Here is a 26,915-nt window from a genome sequence, read left to right as displayed (position 1 = left end):
GCTGAGATGGGGGGGGGGGGGGGGGGGGGCGCGCGCTAATGCGACGATTTGGGGATTCGTAAAAGGTTTTCCAGGGAAACGGGAGGTCTCGTTTCCATTGGCTTGTTTTTTGCTCTAATGCTGCTACACAAATGGACTCTTAGAGAGATGATTGATAGATCAGCTGAGTGATGTCAGAACCGATCTATTTATTATATGTCTGTACCATAGAGTGAGCTCAACCAGAGAAGAAAAAAAAGTTATTTATATTTTTTCCTCAAGACTGTATTATAATTTAAAAAGATTTTTTTTTTTTTTTTTGCCTGAATCGTGGTTTCCCTTGTATAATGTGTACAGTATGTTTTGGGGGCATTGCTGACCTAAAGAAGCATACAATCCTATCAAAGGGATACACTTGTTAATAAAAACAAAAATTATGAAATACCCAAACTCTTAATAACCTGTACCAGTCTCATTTGTATGCTTGCACTGAAGTTGTCTTTACCAAGTCACACATTGATTGCTAGCTGGAAACCAAATACTCTATTGCAACTTTTACCGAAGATAAATCATATTCAATCTCTCCCACCCCTCTATGTCTAATGGTTGTCTTGCGTTGTCTAGGTCAGAGGTTCTCCCAGGAGTGAGGGGGTTCCATGGGGTCCCCAGCCAAATGAGTATTTCGTTCTCAGTTGCACCTTCCTTGCTTTTGTGGCAAGGGGCTGCAGTCAATGTTTTTTTTGGTTTGAGATCACCATTATGCTAGTCACACCTATCCTTGTCTGCCTACAGGCACGGACTGGCACAGAAAATCGGCCCTGGCATTTGTAGTCTTCTCCGGCCCAAAGACGCTACTATGCATTGTTTTAAATTACTTTTTTTTATTGTTTTGGCTCAGTCCCGGCCCCATGACTGCCCAGCCCTTCTGGCATAATTATGCCAGACTGCAATACGGGCCTGTCTGCCTATGTGGCTGTCTTTTTGCATTGGTTTTCAATGGGAATGGATCGTTTTGTTGGCATGGCGCAGCCTTCTTTTGCATTCTAAGTACACGTGGAAGTAGAAAGGTCTATTTGAAGCAAATTAATGCTTTCCCCCCTCTGTATCTCAGCGTATCCAGATGAGTCGAAGGGACGATGGCAGAAAAGCTAGGCTGCACAAAACAGGCAGCCAGCCCCCACACCCTGCAACCAATGTGCAGGACAGGTGTGATTGTGTAGCCAGCCTTAGGCACATTTCCACTCATGTAAATTCTACAAAGGTAAGTCTTTTCACCCAACAGTTCAAAAAGCTACAAAAACACTATATGAAATCAAACTGGTGCTATAAATTTTTTTCCTCCAATTTTCTTTGGTTAAAATATGTTATTTAGAAGATCTAGAATATATTCTGAAAGTACACACATTGATCAGTATCCGGAGTCCCAATTCTCAGGTCAGGATAGTTACTAGTGATGGGAGATTAATCGGCAATTGGTATCTGTAAAATATATTGGTTTATAGCAGATATTTTATAATTATGTTGAAACATAAAGCCTGAAAAAACCTTGATTATGAAGGCTGCAATTTCTGTTTTCTGGAGAAACTTTCAAAAGGGTAAACGAGTTGGAACATTTTTAAATAAAAATACACATTAAAGCTGTTTTTGATATGGGCCAACATTTCAATAATGGCGCATCCCTAGTCTTGGAATAAAGAGGCATTGCTTTTTTCCCCCCAGAGTTTATAAGCTTGTGGCCAAAATTATATTGTCTTAATACAGAATGAGATCATAGACATCTGCCATAACGGCAATTAATTATATCGGCCATAATGTCTCATCGGTACATCCAACAGATCTGAAATTGTATTTTGTTTATCAAAGAGACAGACCGTTACTGGACAAACATTCTAGACTACTCTATAGCTATGATATAGCGCTTTAAACCTTTAATCAAACCACGTTAACAGAATGTAATATTTGCCAATGTGCCATTCCATAATTGGCTGGAGACATTTAATCTTTAGATACCAGTGTAATAGATACTGGAAGGAATGAACCACCGAAAGTCTCGACAGGGTATTGGGTAAATGCCTCACTTGCACACTATGCATGTAGTGACTGGGGGGGTATATAGACTGTCAATTGTTGACTATTTTTGGTATGGCAATACTGATATTTTCTTTTTAAATCAAGCTCAGAAAAATGCAGATTCACCTAGCTGGGACAGGCATTGTTCCAGTTGTGTGAGAGAACAAAATGTCTCTAGTTGCCATCATCTGTATATTTTGGTATCGCTCACATTATACAACCAATCTGCTCTATGCAGACCATTCAGTCACAGCACTAAGATTATATTGACTCCGTTACAAAATACAAGGTTAATTCAGGCTGACTGGTGTGCTCTAATCTATGCACAGCACATACATTGCAACCAAAAATGTCCCAGTAAATAGCAAATATTCAAGCCCCTACATGTAGTCACTAATTTCTCTCCACTGAAACCACATAAAAAAAAAGATTCATATAGTATTCTCAAACCAGTTTGAAAATAACGACACCATTAAGTAAAGTTTCAAATCTTTATTGAGCCAATATTTGGTAAAAACAAAAACTTTACTCAGGTCCCCTCATGTTGGATTCTTAAGACCTGTAATGTATATACTTTTATAGTGAGGGAAAAAAAGCGCTTAATGATTTACTTGCCCTCCCCTCAGATACAGAACAAGATGGGGAATGGACAATCTAAGATTATGGAATGATTTACTGCCCTCCCCTCAGACGCAGCACGAGGTGGAGGGTGGACTCCTTCTGGATGTTGTAGTCAGACAGGGTGCGGCCATCTTCCAGCTGCTTGCCAGCGAAGATCAACCTCTGCTGGTCTGGGGGAATGCCCTCCTTGTCTTGGATCTTGGCCTTCACGTTCTCGATGGTGTCGCTGGGCTCAACCTCGAGGGTGATGGTCTTGCCGGTGAGGGTCTTGACAAAGATCTGCATGCCTCCCCTCAGGCGCAGCACAAGGTGGAGGGTGGACTCCTTCTGGATGTTGTAGTCAGACAGTGTGCGGCCATCTTCCAGCTGCTTGCCAGCGAAGATCAGCCTCTGCTGGTCTGGGGGAATGCCCTCCTTGTCTTGGATCTTAGCCTTCACGTTCTCGATGGTGTCGCTGGGCTCAACCTCGAGGGTGATGGTCTTGCCGGTGAGGGTCTTGACAAAGATCTGCATGCCTCCCCTCAGACGCAGCACAAGGTGGAGGGTGGACTCCTTCTGGATGTTGTAGTCAGACAGTGTGCGGCCGTCTTCCAGCTGCTTGCCAGCGAAGATCAGCCTCTGCTGGTCTGGGGGAATGCCCTCCTTGTCTTGGATCTTAGCCTTCACGTTCTCGATGGTGTCGCTGGGCTCAACCTCGAGGGTGATGGTCTTGCCGGTGAGGGTCTTGACAAAGATCTGCATGCCTCCCCTCAGACGCAGCACAAGGTGGAGGGTGGACTCCTTCTGGATGTTGTAGTCAGACAGTGTGCGGCCGTCTTCCAGCTGCTTGCCTGCGAAGATCAACCTCTGCTGGTCTGGGGGAATGCCCTCCTTGTCTTGGATCTTGGCCTTCACGTTCTCGATGGTGTCGCTGGGCTCAACCTCGAGGGTGATGGTCTTGCCGGTGAGGGTCTTGACAAAGATCTGCATGCCTCCCCTCAGACGCAGCACAAGGTGGAGGGTGGACTCCTTCTGGATGTTGTAGTCAGACAGGGTGCGGCCATCTTCCAGCTGCTTGCCAGCGAAGATCAACCTCTGCTGGTCTGGGGGAATGCCCTCCTTGTCTTGGATCTTGGCCTTCACGTTCTCGATGGTGTCACTGGGCTCAACCTCGAGGGTGATGGTCTTGCCGGTGAGGGTCTTGACAAAGATCTGCATGCCTCCCCTCAGACGCAGCACGAGGTGGAGGGTGGACTCCTTCTGGATGTTGTAGTCAGACAAGGTGCGGCCATCTTCCAGCTGCTTGCCGGCGAAGATCAACCTCTGCTGGTCTGGGGGAATGCCCTCCTTGTCTTGGATCTTGGCCTTCACGTTCTCGATGGTGTCGCTGGGCTCAACCTCGAGGGTGATGGTCTTGCCGGTGAGGGTCTTGACAAAGATCTGCATGCCTCCCCTCAGACGCAGCACGAGGTGGAGGGTGGACTCCTTCTGGATGTTGTAGTCAGACAGGGTGCGGCCATCTTCCAGCTGCTTGCCGGCGAAGATCAACCTCTGCTGGTCTGGGGGAATGCCCTCCTTGTCTTGGATCTTGGCCTTCACGTTCTCGATGGTGTCGCTGGGCTCAACCTCGAGGGTGATGGTCTTGCCAGTGAGGGTTTTGACAAAGATCTGCATTTTGTGCCTGTAAAAAAAATGAAAATTAGGTCAGGAAATAATATAATTATCCAATTCTAAACAGTGCAAGTCTCACCAATGACTAGTTACATGACAAGGCTGGTCTAAAATCTCAAGTGTCTGTAGTTTTAGTAAATACCCATAAAACATGAAACAGGCATGTTTCGGCAATGGTCTCAAAAATAATACTGAACAGATGGATATGGTTAAGCCGTCGATGGAGCTGTAATAAAAGAAGTCTTTCCTGGTATACGCTTGCTAATAGAAACTATCAACTCTTCCTGGAAAGAACTGCTGACATAGAAGCCATTGTTTGTTCTAATCAATGATGATGTCATCATAAGAGATCGGCCATTTTGGGAAGGAGGAAGGGAGGGGGGGGGAATCCATTACATGACCGATACGGTTAGTTTAGTTGTAATGTTACACGCCCGTAGAAAATATTTTAAATTATATACATTTTGACGTCGAATAGAAAAGGCAGGCTTTTACTCGGCGAGGTCTACAAGAAACGCCTAGTCACTGCAGCTAATGCTGGCGTCAACTGTCGTGTGAATAATACATGCACGGTGATAATACCGTCACGAACGAGTTTATTTAAAGACAGAACAGGAAATTCTGGCTTTTACTCGACCGTAGTTCGGGTCCCGCCGTGTCACTACGTGTACCATTTTCTCATTGACTAATGGCGTTACAACGTACAGCAAAAACTCGGCATTTCTCCACGGTGGGAATGGAAGGCTCTCGAAACTCCCTTTGTGTAAAAAATCCACTTTGACCACATAACAAAATCTGGTCTACACCAAACGGATACGTTTTTTCTTCCCCCACGCAATTACGCCACCTACAGAACAGTCTTTGTTCGGGTGACGAGGGAAAGCAGGCCTATATGGTTTAGTCATTTTATTTTTTTGAAACCCATCGGTGCCAACCGAACCGGGTCGACCAGAAAAATACACGTACCAGTGGCATTATTTAGGCGTAAAATAAATAAAACTACTGATATGGATTGACCACCAGAGCTTAACTCGACAAAAACACTTCCCCCCTCTTGTTGTTATCGTCAAGTCTCCGTAGCCAAATTAACATAGACGTCAAAAACCTTCGAATTTCGAAATAACACGAATACCACTACGTTTTAAAAGATCAGTACCAACACAAAAAACGAACATACATTATGCTATTACGACAATAATACTTACAATTCGAGTTAGGTCTGTTGGGGAATTAATTTTTCTTCTCTCAGCAGCCAGGAAGTACGATTCTGAGAGGAAAGAAGCACAGCACTGTTATTTATACGCGGCGAGCGATGTGTCAATATCCTTCCGCGCTTGTCTAAATAGTCCTCACTGTTCCGATGTTTAAGTAACTTGTTTTAACGACATAAATAATCTTTACAACGAGCAACGTAAGAAAATATCAGTGTACAAAACTATATACCTCGTCTTTACGGATATTTCTTCATTATTAGTACGGAATTTTGATTCAACGACAATGTATTATGTATAATTCACGGCGGATTGACTTCCAACAGGCAGTGTGTTGTCTCGTTAGATGACTGCACGTCTCCTTCCCAGTCGGCAGGGGGCAGTCAGTGGCGCAGCACTAAGGAACCCACAACAACCTCTGAGCTATCAGTTCTGCTAGAGGGGTAAGATAAAGATAATATAACCATTATTAAATAATAAACACATCATTTCCCAGCAGTTTGTACCCGACTATCGTGATGCAAGCAAGCAAAGCTCTATCTGGGGTTTATAGCAGGACAAATACTCACTGCAACAGACATGAGTGGACGTTATGTGTGTTACACGGAAAGTGGTTGCCTATCCAATTATGTGACTACAGCTATTTGTTTTACGACACGAACAAAATACAGTTTGGTGTTTAACGTCGTGGTTAAAGTTTCACCGTGAAGTTGAACGGTTTGGGGAGGGTGTCTGACTCACGGTGTGACTGACTGTTGGACGTGTTGGTATGTCTAACTGAACGGTGGGTGCACGCCGGGTGATGCACCCATTTAAGTTGACATTAAAATGTAATGTCAAATTAAATTGAACGAAATCGCTAGTCTGACGGCGGCTACCCTCCAAATTAAATTGACAGAATTTAATTGGTCACAAATGGCGGTGTAACACGTGGGCTAGCAGCTATAGCTAGCCTAGCATGATGAAAATAAACACAGGAGACTCTCATACTACAGCAGCCAGCAGGACATCACATCACTGAACATTTATTACATTTATTTTTGATTGATTGATTGACAGTATTTATTTTTTTACAGTTTGCAGAATTACAGTACATTTCATCAAGCACAACTCAATACAAAAACTGTTAACTGTGAGTGGACGACACCATAAAAGCATTAAACTTGTTTATAATAGGGCCCACCATTTTCAATTCATCAGAACACTTAGAGACGTACAAATATACACCAAAAACAGGAAATCAGGGGGGCCCCCGGCACTAATATATTAAAGTCTAACTCATGTTGATTAGGTGATGTAAAACAAACATTAAACGCCATTAACAATAAAGAGACAATATGACTGACGTAATGAGGTACATTTTGATGTACATTTTCCCTTCATTGTCAATGGCGTTTACAAAACAAACATTGAACTAAAGACAAACATTAAACCTGTGTATAGGAGGGGCTAGCACCCCTCAAAAACATAGGGTGAGGGGAAAAAGGGTTTTACGGAGCCAGTTTCAAATTGTTGCCGTCCGTAGGTGCCCTTTGAGAGCGGTTTTGATTGGAGTCAAGGGGTTCGCATGTCTTTGGTGGCATAGGAGCGAAATTAATTTAGTCCCTTGTTACTTGTTAGTGCCGAATCTGGGTTGCACATGGTTTGTTGAGCTCCCTCTGGTGTTGTGGGTGTGGACTTAATTGACATTAAGGAAGTAAGACAGGTACATGCCAGGATATCTCGGTAGTGTATTGAATCTTGTGGACCAGACCCATTGCAAGATGCTGTACTATGTCGTCAACCGATAAGCCATTCCAGCCTGTCAAAGTGGGCAGGGGTGAGGTGGGTTCGGGGAGAGAGGCCAAGTAGAAGCCAGTTTGTTTTGGGAAGTCTGGAGCCTTGTTTTAAGGGCCTTTGAGGTGCTGTGGTACCAAGAGGTGCATGCATAGTCAAAGAAACCTTGTACGAGGGCTCCTGTTAGGACCAGTGAGGAGATACTGTATAGGAATCTTGTTCCTTGGTTGAATTTTGATTATGTTAGTGGCCATTTTATCACGGGAAGATTTGCCTGCCCTCCAGGATGGAACCTAGGTAGGTAATTTCATCTTTCCGTGTGATGATAATACTGTCACCCACTCTAATCAAGAAGCCATCAGCTGCCTTGCTGAGATTACTGCTTGATCCAAAAAGAATGGATTCCGTTTTTCCCAGGTGTAAGGATAATTTGTTATCCGTGAGTCAGGTGCAGATTCTACCGAGTTCAGAGCTGAGGGCCTTTTCAACCTGCAGTTTGTTCCTGTCCGAGACCAGCAGTGCTGAGTCATCTGCGAACAGGAACAAGTTGCAGTCACAAGCTGATGTCATGTCGTTTACATAAATTAGGAACAGTAAAGGCCCTAGTATGCTTTCGAGATGGAGCTAAGAATAGAAATAGGGCGGTAGTTTCCGGGGTTTAATTTGTTCCCTTTCTTGTGCAGGGGAGTTACTTTGGCCAGTTTGAAATCTTGGGGGACCTGTCCCTGTTTGATGGAGAGGTTTGTGATGATTGGAGCTATGATTTGGAGGGAATATTGTCATGGTCAGTCAGTGGCCTTGTGGGGTTGAAGGACACTCTGTTTTTTAAGTACCTCCTCAGTTGTTGCCATTGCATTACACTTGTTTACAATAGGGCCCACCATTTTCAATTCATCAGAACATTTAGAGACGTACAAATATACACCAAAAACAGGAAATCATCATAAGAGGAGGTAAAAAGGGAAAAAACATATACAGTGAGGGGGGAAAGAAATAGTTCAAATGTCTCAGTCAGTGTCCAGTATCCAGTATCTGAACCCTGACAAAGTGCTTTCTGCTTTTTTCATTAATAAGCTATTCATGTTTTATTTGACATAATTGGAAGCTTATGCCACACCGTCATTCATGTGTTGCACATATATGAAATAGACTTGAATTGTATTTTACAACCTAGTACCTACCCTCATTAGTTGAGGAGGATAGGGATATTTCGCACTAATTCGTCTAAAAGCACAACATTTTGCACAGATGTAGCCCAGGGCATGCTCTAATGATTCAGCTAGGGTGCCCGAGCAGGCGACCTTCGGGGCCGCTACAGTGGCCAAATCCATATGGCCACCATTGACAACCGATATAAGGCAACATTTTCTAAATTTCATTTATCTTTAAGTAGCATGTGACATGTCAAACTAGAGGGTTTTCATGATTCTGAATCCATTCCAAGCATTAGTTTTGCACAAAAAACACTCCTTGGGCTAAATTCAGCCATAGCCACTTTCCCACATGATGTTCTGTATGTTACACAGAAAGTGGTTGCCTATCCAATTATGTGACTACAGTTATTTGTTTTACGACACGAACAAAATACAGTTTGGTGTTTAACGTTGTGGTTAAAGTTTCACCATGAACGGTTTGGGGAGGGTGTCTGACTCACGGTGTGTCTGACTGTTGGTATGTCAAACTAAACAAATGCACGGTGATGCACCCATTTAAGTTGACAAATTAAATTTAAAGAAATCGCTAGTCTGACGGCTACCCTCCAAATTAGATTGACAGAATTTAATTGGTCACAAATGGCGGTGTAACACGTGGATGGACTAGCCGCTACAGCTAGTCTAGCATGATGAAAATAAACACAGCACTTTCATACTACAGCAGGACATCACTCAGCACAACAACTCAATACAAAGGTGTTGTGCACGAAAAACACTCCAAATGTGCCCAAATGTCATCACATTTGTGATGACGCCTATGCCCGTTTTTAGCCCAAGGAGTGTTTTTCGTGCAAAACAAATGCTTGGAATGGTTTCAGAATCATGAAAACTCCATAGTTTGACACGTCATATATACTTAAAGGGATTTTTCACTTTTGGTCATTTTATCGTCTACTCAGGCTTATGTGAACACCCTGGACAGTTTTTAAGTTGCTTGATTCAGTATTTAGATATTTGATAGTCCTTTTTGCTGCCCCACCCCCTTCCTATACAAACCCCTTATAACTTCAAACTAAAACATTTCTGGTGACTGATAGTGTCCTTCTATTGGGGGCCGTGTTTTTTCATTTACGGTTTTCATTTATTTTTAATAATTCTAAAAGAATTGGAAAAGAACCTCCTCCAGGAGGAGGCTGGAAGAGACCAAAACGTAAAAAATAATTATTAAAAATAAATAAAAACAGTAAATGAAAAAACACGGCCCCCTCACGTATTAGTAGCACACTATCAGTCAACAGAAAAAAGGACGGATGTTTTCGATGAATCTATCATGGTTAAAATGGATTTTGAAGCTATAATGGGTTTGTATAGAAAGGGTCGGGGCAGCAAAAAGGACTATCAAATATCTAAATACTGAATCAAGCAACTTAAAAACGTCTGGGGTGTTCACATAAACCTGAGTAGACGATAAAATGACCAAAAGTTTTTTTAAAGTGAAATATCCCTTTAAATGGAATAAGCATAATGAGATTTAGAACATTTTGCCTTATATAGGTTGTTAGTGGTGGCCATATGGATTTGGCCACTGTGGCGACCCGAAGGTCGCCCGCTCGGGCACCCTAGCTAAATCAGTAGAGCAGGCCCTGGGCTACATATGTGCAACATTTGACACTTTTAGACAAATTAGTGTGAAACCACGATTCTCTCTCCCTATGTTCCTCAACTACATACAGTGTTTGCATGCCTAGTGTAGCAGTCAGGTCCCACTGACCACAACTTAATCTTAAAGGCCAGTCCACACCAATGCAACTAGTCGCAACTCCTTGCAACAAAGCCGGTTTAAGGCCAGTATACAGTACTGATGCAACTCCTTGCAACTGGCCAGTCCACATGATCTGACTGTGACACACCTCCTTCCTTGTAACTGCCATTGAGGATAATGGTTGCAAGTCGTTCCAAGTAGTTTCATGTTGCAAGGACTGAGTTGCATCACAAACTCATTGGTGTGGACTGGCCTATGGTTTGCACATTGTAAGTCTTGCGGGTTGTGAAATTCACTTGTGTTACAGCCCCAGGTAATAGCCCTGAGTGTTTTTCCCCAATTCATCAGATGTCCAGCAAGAAGCGGGTGGGTCAGGGGACAGGAAGTGCCGGAGGCCAGTCCTGTTTCGCTACCACTGAAGAAGAGCAGCCTCAAGACAAGTCCAGCCTGGGAGGATTGGAGCTGAAGAGACACAGAATGACTGGGTTAGTTAGCATTATGAGGTGTATGACGCATTCTGCAGACACCATGAACAAACATTCTCAATCCTGCACAGCTTTACATTTGGACATTTTTGTGTCTTGTCCTTTGATTGATTGATTGAAATATTTATTAACAGTTTGTAGAATTTACAGTACATTTTAAGCACAAACTCAATACAAAGACTGTCAACTGTGAGTGGACGACCCAATTAAGCATTACACTTGTTTACAACAGGGTCCACATTGTTCAATTCATCAAAACATTTAAAGACATACAGACATTTAGAGACATACAAATAGACATTTCTATGTAGCTAAAGTACAGAACAGGAATTCATCATATGGGAAGCAAAAAAGGGAAAAGATACAATATACAGTGAGGAAAAATGGGGGGGGGGGGAGTGGGGGGGATTCAGATTTTACAGAGGCCAGTTTCGAATTGCAGCCATCCGTAGGTGCCCTTTGAGAGCGGTTTTGAAGGAGTCAAGGGATTCACATGTCTTAATGACTGTTGGTAGGGCGTTCCACATTTTGGTGGCATAGGAGCGAAAAGAATTTAGTCCCTTGTTTGTGCCGAATCTGGGTTGTACATGGTTTGTTGCACTCCCTCTGGTGTTGTGTCCTAAGGCTTGTGTCCTGACTCATAAGGCCTTATTGCTACGACTTGTGTCTTGTCCTAGGCGTTGTATCTTGTCCTAAGGTTGCATTATTGTTTCTGTCTCTCTCGCAGTCTAGATGAGAGATCATTGGCCGATGATGAAGGCCTGTTGGGGTCATGTGACCAACCAGGAAGTGGGTACTCCTCTTCCGGAGGTAAGAATTGTAGTTAAATGCCATAGCCACCATGTTGTCGTGTCATGTTGTCAGGTTCAATCTTTTTTTCTCAATCTTAACTGCAGCCACAGTGACATTGAACTCACACCTTAGGGTGCGTTCGGATATGTACACCGGGAGCGCACTCATGTATTTGTTTGTATTGTACAGTGTGCTATATCTGAATGCACCCTTATGCTGCATTCACATGGGCAGATTCAAAAGATGCAAAGCTACACAGTGTATTTGTAGCTGTTGTAGCAGCTACAAACGTCGGATGCATCTTTGCATCTTCATGTCACTGTTTTCCTTTGACAATGAATGCTAGACTAGCTTTGCATCTGCCTGTGTGAACGCAGCATTAGAATAGTGTTTACTGTTTACAAACTTCCTTTATAACGTGTGTGCGTGTGTGTCTTTCAGACATTGCTATGGTGTTGTCCAGGGTGGGTGCAGTACCGTCACCAGGTCAACAGATGTCAGCAGAGTGCTGTGAGGAGATTAAGGGAGCAGAGGTGAAAACACCTCTGAACTTTGCTACCTCCACCAAGGAGGTCATATCTTTTCATATGTTTCATCTCTGATTGTCTGACATTCCTTAAATTGTTCACTTCATTGCCATCTGGGAACCCCCAGCCTAAAAAATGATCACAGGACACAGGTTGAGAACCACTGTTCTAGATGGCTAGCGTCCTATAGAGCCATCCCATAAAAAAGAATGCCCTTTGTAGAGTGTGGTTAGTAGAGTATGTTAACATGATAAACGTTAACATGTTAACAAGTATACTGATGCAGTATTTAGGAAGACAAATTTGGTAATGTATTGTGTGTGTGTGTGTGTGTGTGTGTGTGTGTGTGTGTGTGTGTGTGTGTGTGTGTGTGTGTGCGTGTGTGCGTGCGTGCGTGCGTGCGTGCGTGCGTGTGCATGTGCATGTGCAGATCCAGGCTGTGGGATCATGTTTGAAGGTCATCATTCAACAGAAAAGTGAGAGCCGAGCATTCAGACAGACGGATGAGCAGACAGACAGGTTGACGGACACGCAGACGGGTGCCTATTACTGTCATGTCTGCCACAGTAGTTGTCCCAGTCTACAGGTAGAACGCACCGCCGACTGGTCAATGCTGTAGTGATCAATTCTACTCTATTGTAGCATCATTTGTAGTGTGTGTGTGTGTGTGTGTGCGTGCGTGCGTGCAGGCGTTCCAGTGTCATATGTCAGGACAGGAGCATCAGAAGAGACTGGCTAAGATCACAGACCTCAACAACACATCACACGCACTGCATAGCAGGTACACACACACACACACACACACACACATCTTTATTTGTATTCACATTTTACAAGAAATGTCTTGAACACAAACAATAGTGGATGCGCAAACTTGAGAAAACTCTACTAGTGCTTCAGATACAGATCACAGGTACAGAAAGCATCGCCTTCTCCATATATGGCGACTGCCAATTATTGCAGACACTGAACAGAATTTTGCCGATGCCTGATCAGCTCTCGGCTTGGGCATGCCTGCAATCTGCAGGCCCCTCACGACTGATTTGTGGACATTACCGAGGCTTCCAAATACGGTATGAACACAAGTAGTTTACATCTGTAGCCAAGCTGTATAATAGCATCCTTAAGACGCTGGTACTTAAGCACCTTGGTAAGGAATGCCTCTTCCAGACTGTGGTCAAATGTACATGCCACTTCCAAAATGGTCACTTCTCTACTGTCCTCATCAACAACAACAATATCTGGTGTATTAGCTGTGACATCTGAAAAAGCATAATTTTCATTATTGTGCATGAACATGGCAGTTGAAACATGTGAGTGCTTATACATTTTGGCAGATGATGAAACATAATAATAATGAGCTAATAGGTCAACAATTCTGTTCTGTGCCTAGCAATGTACATTCCCTTATATACATAGCAGCCATTAAGAATACATGTGATGATCGGGGATCATTATAGTGTATGGTTGGGAGAATATATATGAATATCTATCAGAAGTTCTCATATTGTTCTCGACTACACAGTACCAGGGTGGGGGGGAGTGGTTGCCTGTGTGTTTTCCCTAATCCTCCGCAGGTGGACTGATTGATGATTGACACCTAGAGAGGCTGGCCCGTCTGTCAGGGAGTGATCGGCCCTGACTGGCTGTCGGTCTAGAGTGGGAGTGCTCCTGATCGGGAGGCATACTATCATCCTTCGGAGCAATGCTCCGAGGTGCGCTGCGGTGATGACTCACCTACTATATGAGTCAGTCTGTTCCTGGAAGGCGCTGGGGAGACAGGCCGGAATCCTCTCTCTCCCAGCCGCCACACTAACTGTGGACTTTTGCTTATAATTATTCCTTAGTTTATTCCCTTCGGAAAGGAATTCGTTTGCTTTCAGTTGTAGTGTTCATTTGTGTCTGTTGCTAGGTATTTCCTTTTGAGTTTGTTCTGTATTCTGTAATACATTCGTTATTTCATCATTTAATTCATCTTTATATATTATAAATAAATGTTCGCATTTTGAAGCTGGTGTCCTGTCGGTCCATTACATGTTACACTCAATGAGGAGGAAACGTGTTAGGGTACCACAGAGAGAGATTGAGTCTGGTTGGAAGGACCTGTAATCTGGCTTTGACTGTAAAGGTTACTATATCCTCATCGACTGCATAATTCTTGAATATTGTATGAGATACGGTGTGGTCTGCATCGGGAAGGCAAGCTAGCTTCCCCTGTAGTTTTAAACCAGTCCAGTGTTGTTGTTGTTTTTGAAGTTGTAACATTATAAGGTACCTCCGTGCATTGACTGGTGATAGATGGTGTTCCGTATCAATTACAGTACTCCTTACTGAGATCAAAAAGTTGGTAATAATGTCCTCCACAGATTCAGAGTCAGGTCGAACCCAGCACAGAGATACTCCAGTTCTCACACAGAGGCCATTGAGGTCAGGCCAATCTGACAAACCCAGTAGCATGTGAGTCCATTTTAAGGTTGGGCTTTCTTCTAAACCCCAGGAAACTTGGCTCGCCCTCTGCTGCCAGTGGCACTTTACGCTGTTTCATATCTAGAAACAGAGAAGATCTAGCAAGTTCCCTGACAGTCGTGTCATCACTGTTTAGCATGTTTATCAAGTGAGCCTGCCTTGTGGCGTTATACAGTATATGCACTCCACGTTCGGCACGCCAAACCCACCGTCCTGTTTGGACTGGAAAATAATGTCTCTGGTGGTGTGGGTGTTAAGCCCGAACCACTTCCTCACAAAGTGAACTACATTATCATTTAGATCACTAAGTGTTTTACATGCCAGATGAACGTTGGAGAAGAGGTGTTGTACTCTAGTCAGGGCAACCTGCCTAATAGCCTCCAACTTCATCAGCAGTGGTAGTGGTGAAGCGTCAATCAGGTTCAGCCTAGCTGTAAACTCAGATGTTATGTACTCAACCTGTTCTTTCCATTCCCCTGCAATATTAAATCTATGCCCTAGGTAGTTGTATGACTCATGTAGGTCATACACACGTATGGGCTGTGAGTTGATGGTGAACTCAGGGCTTTTGTCAGCCTTAGACTTATACCAGTGGTTGCCACCACTACGCCTCTGGTAGAGAACCGCACACTTAGTGTGTTTTGCCTCTAGAACGGAACAGTCTAGAAATCTATCTGTTCTAGCGAGCATGTTTTTAATAAAACTCTCTTCCCGAGAGGCTAACTGTACGTCGTCCGCATAACCCTGGACGGGGTTTGGGGACAGCACATTGGGTGGGGCACAGTCACACAACCACTTAATCCACCCATTGATGGCAAGAACAAAGTTAATGGCACTCCATCGGCAGCCTGTTGTAATGCCTACTTGGAGAGGCACACACACACACACACACACATAGTGTGTCCACAGTAACTGATGTCACATCTTATTGGTTGTTACAGGGGGCGTCGGACAGCTATGCAGCGCTGGTGTGACACCTGCCAGTCACATTTCAGCGGTGATGTCGTCATCCATCGACAGACCAAACAACACAAGGTAATTCTGATGACAACGCTGATCTGATTGGATGCGTCCAACAACATAGTAAATACAAAGTTATTTTAGGCTCACTGTAACATTTAACTCCCATATTGTGTGTGTGTGGGTGTGTGTGTGTGTGTGTGTGTGTGTGGGGGGGACTTTTTTTTAACTGGCCCGAATGTGCATTCCTCGCCCACACGCGCATGCAGACAGCATTACATTCACAGAAAACCAGCCCAATGATGGAATGGCAGAAAGTTCGATTGTTTAAATGAATAATTTCTCAACGGCAGATTAACTATTAACATCCCTAACAGAGACAGTAAATGTAACAGATAATGGCTTTCATATCTTCACTTGGTTGGTTTAATGTTTTTATGTGATGCATTGCATACATTATATTTCTTGCATTATAGACGAGCCTCTGCCACTGTCTAATTATGACCCCTGCGTGTGCGTGTGCGTGTGTGTGTGTGTGTGTGTGTGTGTGTGTGTGTGTGTGTGTGTGTGTGTGTGTGTGTGTGTGTGTGTGTGTGTGTGTGTGTGTGTGTGCGCCTGCCTGCCTGCGTTCGTGCAGCTATGTAAGCAGTCGTCTCGTCCATTCTGTTCAGTTTGTCAGAGACATTTCAGGACTCCCAGAAAGTTTGTTGAACACATGAAGTCACCAGAACACAAGCAGCAGGTCAGTTCCCTGTGTGTGTGTGTGTGTGTGTGTACAGTATGTGTATTCTAAGATAGTCGTATGTTTGACCTGACAATGCGTAACAGCGGGAGAACAACGGCGAGCGACACATGAATTTCATTGGCTATCGCCTGTCTGCCTGCTATCGCCATTAGTTGCCGTGTCCCATTGACAAATAATGCACTTTCGGAAATTTCGTCTGGCTGTCGCCCGCTGTTAAAACACACTGTGAGGGTGCGTTTGATTTACTCTCCGACTCCTCCAGGTTCTTCAGGAGGAGCCTCTGGAGGAGGAGCTTATCACTGTGGATGCCGTGGGCTGCTTCAAGGAGGAAGAGGAGCAAAACCGAAGGCAAGATGAAGAGGATGGAAAGATGAAAGAGGTGATGCGCTTGGTTGGCTGTTAGCTAGCATGGTTCATTGCTAGCTTACATGGTTTGTTCGTTTTTCCTCAATGTTACCATGACTGTGATGGTTACCCAGAATTGTATGTAAACATGAATTAAAGTTTGTGTGCGCGCACGCGTGTGTGTGTTGTTTCAGACAGCTGAAAGGGAGGAGATGGAAGACGTTCACGACAGTGACCCTGATAGTTCATATGGTGAGTTACTTACTGTTTACATATGGTTATACAGTAACTGTCCCATTTGCACACAGTTTGCCGCTGAACACAGTGTTTTCAACACGGTTTCATAAATATGCACAATGTGGCCAAAGTGCCGGTGGGAGGACCTATTCATAAATCATAGGTGATAAGGTGACCACCGAAAACTACACCATGACGTCACGCCACTGTGATAAGCCACTCACCGTGCATTCTTGTGCTCTAGATCAGCGGTTCTCAACCAGTGGTCCGGGGACCACCAGTGGTCGTTGAGGGTATTCCAGGTGGTCCCCAGCTAAATGATGGAGAGTGTTTACCAAGTGGACCCTTCTAGATATTTAACTCTTGAGAACGTAAAATGAAACCAAATGGACCATTTGGTTTCTTTTTACACTCTCAAGAGTTACATTATTGTTAAACATCTGCGATTCTGCATGACTTAATTTACATTAAGTCTTCACAATTTTTTTAGGCCCAGGCCGTAGCGTAACGGTCTGGGCACCGGACTGGTGATCCAGTCGCGGTGTGCCGCGGGTTCGACTCCCGGACCCGACACGGCCTTTACCGCATGTCATCCCCCCATCTCTCTCCCGTTTCCTGTCAGCCTACTTTCTATCCTTTAAAAAATCAATAAAGGCGTAAGCCGCAAAAAAATATCTTAAAAAAAAAAGAAAGTCTTCACAATTTGAGAATGTAGAATTATTATTTTGATCAACTTTTCTTTTCTTTTGCCTGTTATCTCTCCTATGGTAGCAACATCAAAATACAGCATGGGCAAAATCCAACGACAACAAAATATTCAAAGTTTTGGATCTGAGAGGCTAAATCTCATCAAATGGTGGTCCGTGGCTCAAATTCAGAATATATATATATATATAATCCTTTATTTACCCAGGGTAGTAGCTGAGCACAAGTGCTCATTTTCAGCAACGCCCTGCACACACATTAAAACCTGGGCGCTGACCAGTACAACCACAGTCTTATACGGTTGGCCACTAAGCAGCTCCAGGGGGAGCAGTTGGGGGTTCAGTGCCTTGCTCAGGGGCACTTCAGCGGTGTTGGGTGAGTGATGATAATCACTTCCCAACCCAGATCTTTCCTGCCCATCCGGGGAATCGAACCGGCAACCTTTCGGTAACAAGGGCTCTCCTCTAACCCTCCGAGCTTTTCTCTAATTGAATGACGTCCTGTTGCAGCTCATTCATGGAACCTTCAGCCTGTTTCTCTAATCACATCTGTATGAGCTCAGCCTGGCTTCTCTCAATACAGCTGATTAGAGCAGTGAAGACCTGCACACTGATGGCTATGACTGCATTTGCGTATCTTCAGATGTCCTGAAAGTCTTCTCTCCTGTCCTGGATCATCTGCTGAATTTCAGCCACAGTCTTTGCTTCATATCGGCCGATAGCCCGATATTGATCGATATGTCACCAATGTTGACCGATATTTTACCGATGTTGACGAAATAATAATGTGACCGTTAATGGCTTTGAAAATGAAAATAAAAATGTAATATATCGGCTGATTTGACCCTGCATATTATCGGATGTCAATATCAGCCTACATTTCTATAGAGGGTATGCGCATGCATAAAGTGAATGGCAAATCGAGTGGCAAAGTGAGTTGTTTAACGTCGCTTAATGCAATCAAATAGGACTTTTCTGTTTGGATGTACAGGCTGTCAAGGCCAGAAAGTTGTTTTTTGCCACTCAGTAGGTGTTCCCGCATAACTTCCAGGTATGATGATGATCATGTCACGCGCATACCCTCTGTCTATATGGTGCATTTCTATCAAACACCCTGACGTGGAAGTGAGAGAGAACCTCTTTTTCACTTTGTAACGGTCTGTCGTCTAAAGAAAGCTAAAGATCGAGCAGACTTATTCTTCTAGTTGGGGATCAAGCCCAAAGGGCGTAGACCCCTGATTGTTTCCATAAGAAGAAGCAGTTTTGGCAGTTCTGTGCTTTCATTCTTCACGAAATAGAGTGAGAGAGAATAGAGGGCCATGAGAATCCCTCAGGAACTTAAGCTCACAGTCATTTATCAAAAGACCTTTGACCTTTAGATATCCCAATGAGTACATTTTATGGTTTGCTCGATCCACTTTCCAGTCCACAAGATGGTCACATATGGTCACATATTTCGGCAGGTCACCAATTTCACACCACCATGCTAGAGTGAGCGAGTGTGAGTGAGCGAGTGGCCGAGAGTTTGAGTAGGCCTATTGGAATTTGGCCCTGTCTAAACTTCCTCTCCTCACAGGAAGTAGTTTTGTGGTTCCTGTGTCTGGCTTCCTGTGCCGTCTCTGCAACAAATTCTTCCACCACGAGACAACAGCACGGCACACGCACTGCCACATACTCACTACCTCAACGTGCAGGTACACACACACATCCTCATGAACGTTCCATGAACAATACAACGTGTGTGTGCATGTGCGCACGGTGTGTAAACTATTAAAGGGACACTTCACCCTTTTTGCAAAAACATATATGTTAATGACGTTTAGAAGCTTTAGAACACTTTCCTGGGGGTCTTTATGTGTGTAATATGTGGTTTTAGATATTTTAGATTGTAGCAGTGAGCCTGTTGTCTCTGATGTCATGGACACTGGGCTCACTTCCTTCCTGGACTACATGTTGTCTCAGTAAGACAGCTCTCCCCCTATCCACAAGGAGGAGCAGTGCACCAAAGAATTATGGGAATTGTAGTCCAGGAAGGTAGTGAGACCAGTGTCCATGACATCAGAGACAACAGGCTCACTGCTACAATCTAAAATAACTAAAACCACATATTACACACATAAATACCCCCAGGAAAGTGATCTAAAGCTTCTAAACGTCATTAACATATATTATTTTGCAAAAAGGGTGAAGTGTCCCTTTAAGTTAAGTGTAGATTAGTATTAATGTCTGTTTCTTTTGTTTTTTCCAGAACCACCGATCACAAGGGGCAGACACACACTCCAGTGGACACTGACACACACACACAGACACATGTACACACTCCAAAACACAGACACAAACAAAGGAAATGAATACAACACTCAACAACATTGAAACAAGACTCATCAGGAACAGCAGGAAAGCGATTCAAGTGTTGGCAATAATGAGATTGTGTGAGATGACTCTTCTGTAATGATGGTTAAATTAGTCTCAAATATCATGGTGGTTTGTTAGAAGGTGCTCATATATATATATATATATATATATATATATATACAGTATATTTATATATATCTATCATTCTAAAAAATATAAGAATATCGTGCAAATGATAACCTTCATAAATTCTCGACTCATTGTGCTTAAAGTAAGTAAAGTATTTAAAACCATTGATTTTGTTTTCATCTTGATGATTATGACATACAGCTCATGAAAATTAAAAAAAATCCTATCTCAAAATATTAGAATATTTCACGGGAACACTAAAAGAAAGATGTTTTAATCCAGAAATGTCAACCATCTGAAAAGTATATTTATGTATGCAGTCAAATTACTTGGTCTGGGCTACTTTTGAACAAATTATTTCATCAATGGGGCATGGCATGGAGGTGATCAGCCTGTGGCACTGTTGGTGTGTGTGTTTATACACAAGCACACACACACACACACACACACACACTAGTTAGCAGGCATATATAAACTGTAAAAAGGATGGACCTTCAAGGGAATGTGCAGTCCCTGGAAGGAGGCGGACAACTTGGGCATAAACATATTTATTATTTAATTTATTATAAGTTGTCCGTCTATTCCCTGGAGTGTGCAGTCCCTTCCTTTGGAGGTCCATCCTTTTTAGTGTGTGTGTGTGTGTGTGTGTGTGTGTGTGTGTGTGTCCCGTCTATCTCTCTCCTTAATCTCTGCCCCCCATCTCTCTGGCTTCCTGGCTGTGCTAGACCAAGTACTCACATTGAAGGAGATGACCATAGCTGTTGGAAAGCTGGCTGTTGGACCTGCTCCAGGAATCGACCTGGAGTCCCTGGTCTTGATCACTTACTTCATCAAGGGAGCTCAATGCCAATCTCTATTAAAAAACGGAACAAACTGTGTTCTGTGCGGGATGCTCTACAGTCTAGCCATGGCGCCACTATCCTGTAAGTAGATTAACACTGAATTCACACCAGCAGTGTCATTTTGCTGCCATGTTCTGGAAATGCACCAACTTTACATGCAAAGAGTTTGGAGAGCAGCGACTACCAATTTTCCCCGCTGAGAAATCCTCATATTTGACACTTTTGCACAGCTTAAGAGGTCCAAGTATTGTATCTCTCAAGTATTGCGCAATGTCTGACATCTCTCTACCAGCCACATACTGTATATACGTACAACGGGTGTCCCCCGTGGCACAATCGTTATGCAATGCTCAACCAATGGCACATCTCCCACACAATCACGCCAGCCAATCACAATTTTGCGTTCTCACTTTTGTCTTCAATGTTTGTGTTTACACAAACCCGGAAAGGGTATTGATATCAAAATACTAGAAAGCGTTTACAACCAAGCTTTCAAAGACGATCTGTATTTTTGAGTGGCGCTAGCAGTGAAGCAATAGATGATAAGAGCACCCCGCACTTCACACATGAAGTTTGTTACATGTTTTGGCAGTGCATCTCTGTTTGATTGATTGAAATATTTATTAACAGTTTGCAGAATGGGTACATTTCACATGAAAGCACAACTCAATACAAAGACTGTTACTGTGGACGACACACTGATAAAGCATTACACTTGTTTAGTGTTTACAACAGGGTCCACCATTTTCAATTCATCAGAACATTTAGAGACGAACAAATACATACTGTCTCCACTACTTCACCACATATTCATTGAATGAAGTAGGTCCACGAGGGAGAGCAAAGAAAAAAAGTCAAGTCCCTTGTCCCTGCACGGGTACATCCAAGGAAGAGCTAACACTAACACTACAGCATGTTTTCTTTGTATCTCTGACAGTAGAGATATTCAGATCAGTTAGAATGCCAGATAGCAATGATGCTAGTTTTGTGTTGTGGTTGGTTCAATTGTTCTGATGTTCCAGATATATTAGGCCTTTTTGGTTTCTTAACTTAACAATTTTGTCCACACTGATTTGGAATTGCACAGCACTGCTGCTCTGAGATGGAATGATGTTAGCTGTTGTTTGTTTAGTTTTTGAGTGGTGTTAGCCACTCCAAGTACCAGCAATGGAGTGCATGCCTTTCATCCGACGGAGCATTGGTCCGAACGACAACCTACCTCCTCCCTCACCCTAACCCTAACCTCCCCCGGGGCAGACACCTAAACCTAACCGCAACCCTCTCCCGACCCGCAGCGCACCTCGGAGCATTGCTCCTTCGGAGCAATGCTCTGTCGGATGATAGTACGCCTCCCCCAGCAATGTCTGTCCGTATACATGTCTCCATGTATGTCTCCATGTCCGCTATGAGTACAGAAATAGCGTTGTTTGACCACCAAGTGTCACTGTTGTTAGTGTACAGTAGGGACTTTGACAGAAAAAGACTCGCTCATATAGAAAATAGATGTAAAACTTCTTAGACTGAGACTTAAGAAAATATATTTTTATTTAATTTTTATCATGCTCATAAAGTGCTCTGTGCTCAAAGTGCAATTAAAAAGCAAACGTTTCGGTCCTCAGACCTTCGTCAGTGCTATATGATTTTCACAGCCAAAGAACTTGCTCTTAAAGAGCTCCAAAACAATACAGCTCAGGTGCTGAGAATGGCTGATTACTAATTGATGACATCACCAGATGGTGGGGCGTGGACATTACAGAATAGATATACAAAATCACACAGTTATATAGGAAACAGGAATATTGCATACATCACATGTTGACAGACTTATACAATCACTTTTTGAAAATAACGTGAGAGATCTTCATTCAAGCCACCTGGATTGACAGACTGTAAATAAAAAATCCATCTAGATTCAGTTTGGAGGAGTTTAGTGTCTAAATCACCCACTCTTCTAGATTTCTTAATTTGATCAATAACTGTGTAAAACAGATCTGCTGTGGAGTGACCGGCTTCCATGAAGTGTCTGGCGACAGGAGATTTGATGTCCTTGCGTCTGATGGCACTCATGTGTTCTATGATGCGTGTGCGGACTGCCCTAGATGTTTTGCCTACATACTGTAGATTACATTTGCATGTAATCATGTAGACTACATTAGAGGAACTACAATTCACAAATTGTCTGATAGTGTATTGTTTGTTAGTAACTGCACTTGTAAATGTGTTCATTTTCTTGGAGTTTTTACAGGCCACACAATGTAGACAAGGGTAGAAGCCGGTGACTCCATCCAACCGCCCTGTGTGTTGCTGGGGGGGTATGTAGCAGTCTGCTTTCACCATATATCGATAGATCACCATATATATAAATCTCAAAGCATCTCTGATCTATCTATATGATATCTTTGTACAGTTGGCAGGTAGTTAGAAAGTGTGCAGCTCAGTTTCTCCCTCATCTTGTGTGCAGACACAGTCTGTCTTTTGCATGGTGTTCTAGTTCACCGAGGATGTCTTTAGTTTTGCATCAGTGACAGTGCTCGTGTATTCTGCCACACAGTGTATTCAGTGTTTCGACCAAAGTAACATTCCAACTTGCCTAGGCTTTTCATTGATGTTTTCCTATATTTTAGGTTTTGTGTTTGTGAGCAAAGTGGTGATCATCTGTATCTCTCATCATCTCTCTCTAATCTATGCACTGTAGACTATTCATTTTTTCTCTAAGAAGGGTTTAAATTCATTTTTCTTGAAATTCTGCAACTTTTTCTGAGCACATTTAGGGAAGAATGCATTTCTAATTTAACAATTTACAACTGCATGGTTTACTAAGCTGTTTTTCTCTGGGAACAGATTTTGTATGCAGTGTTGGTCTGAATTTGGGTTGATCAGAATTGGAAATTAACCCAAGGTTTGAATCGTTGCCATGGACGTTGACATGTACAAAATTACAAATGCTCCTCTATTGGGATTGAGTCCCATTTCATTTTGTTTGTTAATGGAGCCTAATTAGTTTCTAGTCCGTCCTCTCTCTCTCTCTCTCTCTCTCTCTCTCTCTCTCTCTCTCTCATGATCTCTCATACTCATGCACTCTCTCTGTCTTATTCTCTCTTTCTCTGTAGCTCTGTGGCACTGACCTGCTACTTGTTCTGCTTAGCATAATTAAAAAGACACACCACGTACAGAGTCACACATGCACACACGCACGCACGAACACACACACACACACACACACACACACACACACACACACACACACACACACACACACACACACACACGGGTCATAATTAAACAGACAGTGGCAGAGCCTGGTCTATAATTCATGCAAGAAATATTATGTATGCATCGCATAAAAACAACAATAACCAGGTGAAGATTTGACAGCCATTATCTACTCCATTATCTGCTCCATTTACTGTGTGTCTCTGGTTATCTATCTATCTATCCATCCATCCATCCATCCATCCATCCATCCATCCATCCATCCATCCACATGGCCCCGTTCAGCCCTATATACATTTCAGCAAATGAAAACTCTACAAGCGCACAATGAATGTGTCGCATTGCTACGCATTGATGTGAACTTCTTAGATCTGCTATTTTCACAAGTTTTATACATTTGAAAACTTAAAATGGGACAGAACGATTTCTATACTACTGTATTTATACTTTTACTTAAGTAAAGGAATGTAGTACCGTTTCCACCACTGGGAGGACGCCACAGGTGTAACCTGACGAAGACTATGAGATGATTGGCTGGTGTGTGTCTGAAGGAGATCAGAGATCACACACACCCAGATCCTACTGGGAATGTTCTCTGATAAAGATTTCATGAGAACACCAAACATGTAAAAGCATCAATATGCATGCGCGCACACACAAACACACACACACACACACACACACACACACACACACACACACAAACACACACACACACACAATTGGGAGATGCCTGTTTCCTTGGTAACAGGGGTGTTACTACCAATTCACCTCACGTTTGGTGTGTGTGTGTGCGCGCACACTCGTGCATGCATGTGCTCGTGTGCTTGTGTTCGTTAGATGTTTGCTGCTCCAGCTGGGCTTCCTGGAGGCCTTCGGAATGATAGCTAAAAACGTGAGTTTTTTCCTGATGGACCTCTGTCTCTCCACTCTGTAGTCATGGAGCAGAATCGACTTGTCTCCCCTATCAATGACAACGCTACCATTAGATGGATGGCCAGAACCGGTCTCCTATACTAGACTTCCTAAGAAGGAAGGTTCCATCTGCCACTTAAAACCAGAACAACTTCCTTGGCTTTACGAGGAAAAACTTAAGGAAGGGCTTTGGGGTATCTGGGTTACTGGCCAGATCTCAGCCACCTTTGCAACCAGGGTGGTAGTGTACCTAAAAAGGATAAGGACTGATTGATTGATTGGTTGACTTTTATTTCAAAGTATGCAGAATGGGTACATCAAACGAAAGCACAAGTCTGTTACTGTTGACGACACCATGATAAAGCATTACACTTGTTTACAATAGGGTCCACCATTTTCAATTCATCAGAACACTTAGAGACATACAAATATACACTTCTATAAAAGAAAACCAGGAAATCATCATATAAAGGAAGTAAAAAGGGAAAAACATGTACAGTAGGGGGGGGGTCCCCCAGTACATCCAGACCCCCAGGAATGCGCCCAAGGGGCCAGGCCGGTTCCGGCGTGCCACCCCACGTCTGAAACGGTGAGTGTGGGGGTCCCTCTATACTGTACCCTCTACTGTACTGTACTGTACTGTACTGGCACACCCGACATGTGTGTGTTTGTGTGTGTGTTAGGTTGCGCACAGGTGGTGAAGAACAACCATGCTGTTTTCGTGCTCAGACCCACCCATGCACCCAGCCACACACACAGCTCCGTAAGGGAGTGGTCAAAAACAATCATTTACAAAAAAGACATGCAATAAGCTCTAATCTAAAGTTCAAAATTACAGTTCAACATTTTTAAATTAACTTAACATATATAGTGTTCACACATCTGGCCCGACTTTAACCATGCAGTGTTTAAACTTTTCATTAAATATTTTTAGATCCAGTTTGTCCTTTTTTCAGTTGGTAGGGAATTCCACAGGTTTATCCCTTTTACTGAATAAAATGACTGACCAAAAGTGGTGTTGCACTTTGCTACTCTGAGGTTGCCGGCTGTATGCTGATCCCCTTGTGATACTATTAGTGAGCCTTCCTGGCCCTTTTACTGCTGGGGTAAGATCATGAACACATTTAAAAATCAATTTGATGAAAGAGAATTTAATAAAACTGTCAAAACTAAGCATAATTGTAATTTCTATTCCATTTCATAGATTAGTTTTAATCCATTATCTTCAGTGGTTGTTTATAAAGTGATGTAATTGGTTTTGTCATTGACTGTGAGACCTGGCTCCATGACAGTAATACAGTAAGATATATGGGAAAATATCATGGCATGCGTAAACAGTTGGGCTGTCAGTGGTGTATATATACTGTATTGTCTGTCCTAAAGCTAAAGCAGTTCAGGTTAGTTTTTAGGAGTTATTCAGGTCTCCTATAGCGCTATGCCAGCAGGAGCACAGCCTATAGGGTAGGCTAATATTGTATTCATAGGCGACCATTTCCAAGGGTGCGCTCGTTTTACCCCTCCGGCTACTACTAGTCGCCCCGCTCTACTATTAGTAGCCAAGGAAAGCGCCACCTTCTAATACAAACACAAAACCTCATTCTGCCAGCTGCCTCGCTAGCTCTATATTCTGATTGAACTCTTGTGTTTGTTCAGTAGGCCTATAAAAAGAGTCTCTCTGTAATCGTTACTGTATGGGCCTATATATATGCGCACACATTACTTCCTTTGCATAATGTTGTCATTAGGAGTCAAGCCCAAAGGGCGTATAGACCCCTTTTGTTTCCATGTAAATTCTGCCATTTTAGCAGTTGTGGCAGTTCTGAGCTATCGTTCTTCACGAAATTCGGCAATATGATAGAGTGCTGTGAGGATCCCGCAGGAACTGAAGCTCACACTCATTCGACCCGATGAGTAAATTGTTATGATTTGCTCGATACACCTTTCAGCCTTTTTTGGGCCACGTCAAAGAATAACCAC

At 43.2% G+C, this 26,915-nt stretch overlaps 2 protein-coding genes across 3 annotated transcripts; one reads left to right on the top strand and one right to left on the bottom strand.

Annotated features, from left to right (window-relative positions):
• Nucleotides 1–2,526: 2,526 nt before the first annotated feature.
• LOC310872535 (polyubiquitin-C) lies at nucleotides 2,527–5,600 on the bottom strand. Its single transcript, XM_083784491.1, has 2 exons — nucleotides 5,526–5,600; nucleotides 2,527–4,330 (listed from the first exon to the last, which is right to left on the bottom strand). The coding sequence occupies exon 2, from the start codon at nucleotides 4,321–4,323 to the stop codon at nucleotides 2,722–2,724; it is 1,602 nt and encodes a 533-aa protein (XP_083640617.1). The 5' UTR covers nucleotides 4,324–4,330; nucleotides 5,526–5,600; the 3' UTR covers nucleotides 2,527–2,721.
• Nucleotides 5,601–5,875: 275 nt separating this feature from the next.
• On the top strand, nucleotides 5,876–19,992 carry ciz1b (cdkn1a interacting zinc finger protein 1b). Of its 2 annotated transcripts, none has more exons than XM_083783827.1 (12): nucleotides 5,876–5,974; nucleotides 10,572–10,708; nucleotides 11,436–11,518; nucleotides 11,942–12,033; nucleotides 12,458–12,613; nucleotides 12,717–12,808; nucleotides 15,435–15,528; nucleotides 16,091–16,195; nucleotides 16,461–16,577; nucleotides 16,738–16,795; nucleotides 19,061–19,178; nucleotides 19,733–19,992. In XM_083783827.1, the coding sequence occupies exons 2-12, from the start codon at nucleotides 10,572–10,574 to the stop codon at nucleotides 19,833–19,835; spliced, it is 1,155 nt and encodes a 384-aa protein (XP_083639953.1). In that variant the 5' UTR covers nucleotides 5,876–5,974; the 3' UTR covers nucleotides 19,836–19,992. The 2 variants fall into 2 exon arrangements, with proteins under 2 accessions (XP_083639953.1, XP_083639952.1); XM_083783826.1 differs by lacking the exon at nucleotides 5,876–5,974 and adding an exon at nucleotides 8,067–8,091.
• Nucleotides 19,993–26,915: the final 6,923 nt, after the last annotated feature.

Source organism: Protomyctophum parallelum (genome assembly GCF_964188405.1).
Source record: "Protomyctophum parallelum genome assembly, chromosome: 15".
Classification (NCBI taxonomy): domain Eukaryota; kingdom Metazoa; phylum Chordata; class Actinopteri; order Myctophiformes; family Myctophidae; genus Protomyctophum; species Protomyctophum parallelum.
This window is presented reverse-complemented; position numbering and strand designations above follow the sequence as displayed.